This window comes from Sprattus sprattus (assembly GCF_963457725.1).
Source record: "Sprattus sprattus genome assembly, chromosome: 1".
In the NCBI taxonomy this organism is placed as follows: domain Eukaryota; kingdom Metazoa; phylum Chordata; class Actinopteri; order Clupeiformes; family Clupeidae; genus Sprattus; species Sprattus sprattus.
The window spans coordinates 42,596,615-42,602,789 of record NC_137920.1 but is presented as its reverse complement, the minus strand read 5'-3'; the positions used below and the strand labels follow the sequence as shown (position 1 = coordinate 42,602,789).

General features: G+C 44.9%; 1 protein-coding gene across 1 annotated transcript in view; it reads right to left on the bottom strand.

Moving 5' to 3' along the window:
* The window catches only part of LOC308379444 (zinc finger Y-chromosomal protein-like), a 15,839-nt gene extending 9,910 nt beyond the window's left edge, over positions 1-5,929 (bottom strand). Inside the window, exons 1-2 of the mRNA XM_080856589.1 lie at positions 5,865-5,929; positions 2,645-2,748 (exon numbers count right to left, since the gene is read on the bottom strand). Of these exons, the coding sequence (XP_080712715.1) occupies positions 2,645-2,711 (67 nt within the window). The 5' untranslated portion in view covers positions 2,712-2,748; positions 5,865-5,929. The remainder of the gene's footprint in view (positions 1-2,644; positions 2,749-5,864) is intronic.
* Positions 5,930-6,175: the final 246 nt, after the last annotated feature.

The following is a 6,175-nucleotide window of genomic DNA, read 5'->3' as shown; positions in this document are numbered from 1 at the left end:
TTATGGCACACCTTAAACTAGAGGAGCTGAGGTACCGCATTGGAGGCTCTTGTAGGAAATACCACAAGGTGGTTTGGCAGCTATTTTTAAACTACTTCGATAACTGCTCTTCGGACCGTCTCATGAGTTAAAGCCTTACAACAAACATGTTTTCTTATGGTGGGGTGAAAGATTCTTCGTACCGGATGATGTGGCTCTTTTGCTTACCCAAAGCTACTGAAATATTGGCATTCAGAAACTCCCCAGGAAACATATTGAGGTAAATTAAGATTAATCCAATTAGCCGCAACGTTAATGTTTAGTTATCATATTTAGCATAAACCTGTTAAGATATCAGATTCAGCTTAAGCAAAGCCTATTGTGTTCAAAGTTGATATTATTTGCTGAACAAAATATTATGCATTTGCCCTCTACCTCTAGTCGGAATAAGCATACTTATATAAACGCACTGTTACAACTCCTTCAAAGTGTCATATTGTTTTTCGGAGAATTATGATGATAAGCGGGATAGCGGTGACTGGTGAGTTATCACACAACTAGCGGTGACTGGTGAGTAATCACAGGACTAGCGGTGAGTAATCTCAGGACAAGCAGTGAGTAATCTCAGGACAAGCAGTGAGTAATCTTATGCAGTGTATTCAGACTTGTGTGTTATGCAGTGTATTCAGACTTGTGTGTTATGCAGTGTATTCAGACGTGTGTGTTATGCAGTGTATTCAGACGTGTGTTATGCAGTGTATTCAGACATGTGTGGTATGCAGTGTATTCAGAAGTGTGTTATGCAGTGTATTCAGACGTGTGTGTTATGCAGTGTATTCAGACGTGTGTTTTATCGAAGGAAAAAGGAGGGTTAGGGTTGTCTCTGTATTCAGACGTGTGTGTTATCGAGGTGAAGACAAGGGTTAGGGTTGTGTCTGTATTCAGACGTGTGTGTTATCGAAGGGAAGACGAGGGTTAGGGTTGTCTCTGTATTCAGACGTGTGTGTTATCGAAGTGAAGACGAAGGTAAGGGTTGTCTCTGTATTCAGACGTGTGTGTTATCGAGGTGAAGACGAGGGTTAAGGTTGTCTCTGTGACGTGTGTGTTATCGAGGTTTATCGAAGGAAAAAGGAGGGTTAGGGTTGTCTCTGTATTCAGACGTGTGTGTTATCGAGGTGAAGACAAGGGTTAGGGTTGTGTCTGTATTCAGACGTGTGTGTTATCGAAGGGAAGACGAGGGTTAGGGTTGTCTCTGTATTCAGACGTGTGTGTTATCGAAGTGAAGACGAGGGTGAGGGTTGTCTCTGTATTCAGACGTGTGTGTTATCGAGGTGAAGACGAGGGTTAAGGTTGTCTCTGTGACGTGTGTGTTATCGAGGTGAAGACAAGGGTGAGGGTCATCTCCGTGACGTGTGTGTTATCGAGGGGAAGACGAGGGTTAGGGTTGTCTCTGTATTCAGACGTGTGTGTTATCGAAGTAAAGACGAGGGTTAGGGTCGTCTCTGTATTCAGACGTGTGTGGTATCGAAGTGAAGACGAGGGTGAGGGTCGTTTCTGTATTCAGACGTGTGTGTTATCGAAGTAAAGACGAGGGTTAGGGTCGTCTCTGTATTCAGACGTGTGTGGTATCGAAGTGAAGACGAGGGTGAGGGTCGTTTCTGTATTCAGACGTGTGTGTTATCGAGGAATAAGTGTTCGCGGAAATACTGCTAGCATTTCAAGCTCATATACATTGTTTTCTAAGCGTTTGAATGTGGAGTATGTGTAATCTAATGAAATGTTGTTGCCGACATGCTTCACATACAGAGAATACTGCGCTAGCTTCTTCTGATAGCCAGTGCATGGGTCTAGTTGTTGTTGCGTGAGGTGGCGCCATAAAGCTTTACGTGGTTCTCGCAAGAGGTCTCGCGCCCTGTACCCCAAAGTCACACGCCCTGTACCCCAGTCACATAGTGCAAAACAAGACATCATTCTCCATATTACAGTCAGTGTACCACCAAAACGATTTTAAAGCTGTTATGCAGTGTATTCAGACGTGTGTTTTATCGAAGGAAAAAGGAGGGTTAGGGTTGTCTCTGTATTCAGACATGTGTGTTATCGAGGTGAAGACAAGGGTTAGGGTTGTGTCTGTATTCAGACGTGTGTGTTATCGAAGGGACGAGGGTTAGGGTTGTCTCTGTATTCAGACGTGTGTGTTATCGGAGTGAAGACGAGGGTGAGGGTTGTCTCTATATTCAGACGTGTGTGTTATCGAGGTGAAGACGAGGGTTAAGGTTGTCTCTGTGACGTGTGTGTTATCGAGGTGAAGACAAGGGTGAGCGTCATCTCCGTGACGTGTGTGTTATTGAGGTGAAGACGAGGGTTAGGGTTGTCTCTGTATTCAGACGTGTGTGTTATCGAGATAAAGACGAGGGTTAGGGTCGTCTCTGTATTCAGACGTGTGTGTTATCGAAGTGAAGACGAGGGTGAGGGTCGTCTCTGTATTCAGACGTGTGTGTTATCGAGGTGAAGACGAGGGTTAGGGTTGTGTCTGTATTCAGACGTGTGTGTTATCGAAGTAAAGACGAGGGTGAGGGTCGTCTCTGTGTTCAGACGTGTGTGTTATCGAGGTGAAGACGAGGGTGAGGGTCGTCTCCGTGACGAGGGTAAGGGTCGTCTCTGTTACCTCCTCCGTGTAGTATGATCTTCGGCTCCTGGGAGTGGATTGCCAGCCTGGTCATGTGGTCATCCATGGCCCCGCCCTCTGCTACCTCATTGGTCTGCGTTAAACTGGGGGAACCAATGACAACATGAGAACCACTTCCATATAATATATCAACACATGTATTTGCTGACGAATATTGAATGGGTAAAGACAACAGCAGAAGCCAAAGGAGCATGTAGACTGACAAGGTCGAGTAATATGACAAGGTTTTACCATATGGCTGCATAATTGTACTAATTGTGACATCGGAGATGGACACTAAAGAATAAGTGTTCGCGGAAATACTGCTAGCATTTCAAGCTCATATACATTGTTTTCTAAGCGTTTGAATGTGGAGAATGTGTAATCTAATAAAATGTTGTTGCCGACATGCTTCACATACAGAGAATACTGCGCTAGCTTCTTCTGATAGCCAGTGCATGGGTCTAGTTGTTGTTGCGTGAGGTGGCGCCATAAAGCTTTACGTGGTTCTCGCAAGAGGTCTCGCGCCCTGTACCCCAAAGTCACACGCCCTGTACCCCAGTCACATAGTGCAAAACAAGACATCATTCTCCAAATTACAGTCAGTGTACCACCAAAACGATTTTAAAGCTGTTATTTTGGGATAAAAGTGTTGCATAGTGTCACTTTAAAGGTATCTAACTAGTATGCAAATGTATTCTAATTATATGCGTATGTGTCCATACCTAGGGAGAGGAGACACACAGATGTTCTACAGGGGAACACACAGGTGTTTTAAAGGGAAACACAGATGTTCTACAGGGAAGCGCATATGTTCTACAGGGAAACACACAGATGTTCTACAGGGAAACACAGATGTTCTACAGGAAACACAGACGTTCTACAGGGAAGCGCATATGTTCTACAGGGAAACACACAGATGTTCTACAGGGGAACACACAGGTGTTCTAAAGGGAAACACAGATGTTCTACAGGGAAGCGCATATGTTCTACAGGGAAACCCACAGAGGTTCTACAGGGAAACACAGATGTTCTACAGGAAACACAGATGTTCTACAGGGAAACACACAGATGTTCTACAGGAAACACACAGATTTTCTACACAGGGATGCACACAGATGTTCTAGAAGGAAACACACAGATGCTCTACAGGAAACACACAGATGTTCTACAGGAAACACACAGATGTTCTACAGGGAAACACAGATGTTCTACAGGAAGCACACAGATGTTCTACAGGGGAACACACAGACACAGGTGTTCTACAGGGGAACACACAAATGTTCTACAGGAAACACACACATGTTCTACAGGGGAACACAAAGATGTTATAAAGGGAAACACAGGGGTGTTCTAGAGGGAAACACAGATGTTCTACAGGGAAGCACAGGGCCTAAGAGTGCCGGCAACAGAGACATGAAGCTGATAGAGTGACAAGATGTTACATTACACACCACGCAACAAAGAAGCTAATGAATTGACATAGAAAAAGGGATTATTATATCTTCAGGCAAATCTTCTTATATTCTATTCAAAACACTGAAACTAACTCCCAGACTAACTGAAACAAAAACATTTTATCTCCTTGCGATATTGTTGTGATATATGATTCCCATCTTGTGATAGACCCTATGGTTCACAATTGAAACTGCACATGACACACTGTTTTATAAAGGACTGGCAAAGCAGGTGAGCAAGCATGTGTACGTTAGCCCATACATGTGCAGAGAGAACGGCACGTTTGTGGTTTGGCACGCACACTAGCGAGCGCGGTGATGCTGATCTGAGAGGAACCCCAGTGGCAGTATGAGGTCAGAGGGCAGAGGTCGGACTCCGTGGCATGTTCAAACTGAGCCTTGCCCCTCTATCAGTCACGCCAGGGGCACAAACCTAAGAAACCATCTGATTTGTAAGATGAAACTGGGCTGACATCCCATGGCATGTCTCCGCACGAGGACATCGAGACACCGCAGGCTTCACTGCTGAAAACAAAACACTTGTGATCGATTGTTGGTCTAATAAGATTTCCTGGGCCAAGGCTGGTCTGTCGCTGGTTCCTCTAGATTTAGCCATGCTAGTTTGATGCTGCTGTATTCAGGGACCCGTTTTGAGGGTTTTCCCCATCTTAGTCCACCCTGGCCTGTCATCTGGTACATCACAAGCAAAACAGATCATGCTCGTGTTTATTGACAATCAGCACTCTGTTAGGTAAACTCCACCAGCTTTGTTTAATATCTCATTTCTATACACAATTGTAGTCAAAGTGTATTCGTGGTGAACTTTCCTCTACAACTGTCTCTCCCTGGTCGGGTCCATCCCCATAGTAGCCTCTGCGAACCTTCTTCGCAATGTGCAGTCCCATAGTACTACGGCAGTATTTACCAGCAGAGGATAAATACAGGGGCTACAATTAGAACACAAGCTGGTAGAACCACATGCAGAAAATATTACTGTGACATCAATAAAGGGTGAATAGAAACGTTTAGCTTATTTATTTTAAGAGAAAACTCAGCATATGATTAGCGTTTGTGTAATGGCATTTTCCGTTTAGGAATGTTATCGTTTTGAAAGGATGACCTCCCTCCCCCTTTTCATACATACACAGTAGAAAGAGCGCTCGACTTCACTGTTTGTGGTATCAGTAGCTTAGCGTCAAGCTAGCTCAGGACAACAAACATGGCGGTCACCAGTTTTTCTGATCACTGTTCAGATTCTCTCATTTCAAACAAAACGCTAACCACAAGGTCGCCATTTTGGCAAGTTTCATAAACCAAAAAAAATGAATCCTTACATTTTATCAGAATCGATAAAGATGGTCAAAAACGATTACATGCAGTCACTGTTGCGACACAAACTATTTTAATGTCACCCCCATTCAAAGACGGTAACAATAGCGTTAGCTTTAGCCTTTAGCACCCCCTCACTAGCCGCTTTCCGTAGGCTACTAGGGGCCATAAAGCGGGATTTCCGGCAGGCGAACACCGTCTAGACGCACTTCTTCGCCGGCTACAAGGACCAGGAAGTCCCTCAGCCTTACTCCTTCTCACCATTGTCCTCGATGCGAATTAAAAACGTTCCCCTTTAAACAGCCTGCTACTGACGTCTTAGAACAATCATATACATATACATTGCATGCTAGGGGTGCATTTTGACAACGCCTGTGCAAACATCGCATGCAGATATCAGTCAGAAAAAGGTAACTGTCTCGGCTCGGGCTTACCATGTATTTGGAAGTCAACAAATCCTGTTCTGTAGTCCTGTGGAATTTATTTTGGGGATATAATTGCATTGATTTGTTAACACCGCCTTTTGCCTGTTGTTATTATAGAACACGCGTCCGGGCGCGGTGTCTGTTTCCAACGCGAAAGAGGCTGAGCTCACCGGGATGGAAGGAGAGGTGGAAGCCTTGGCTGGAAGGGCCTGTTCAGCAGGGAGGAGGGAGGGAGGAAGGGGGCGGGGGATCGCGGGGTGGTGGGGCTGGATGAAGAAGACCCCAGTAGTAAAAGCACTACAGGCACTACAACTCTCGTA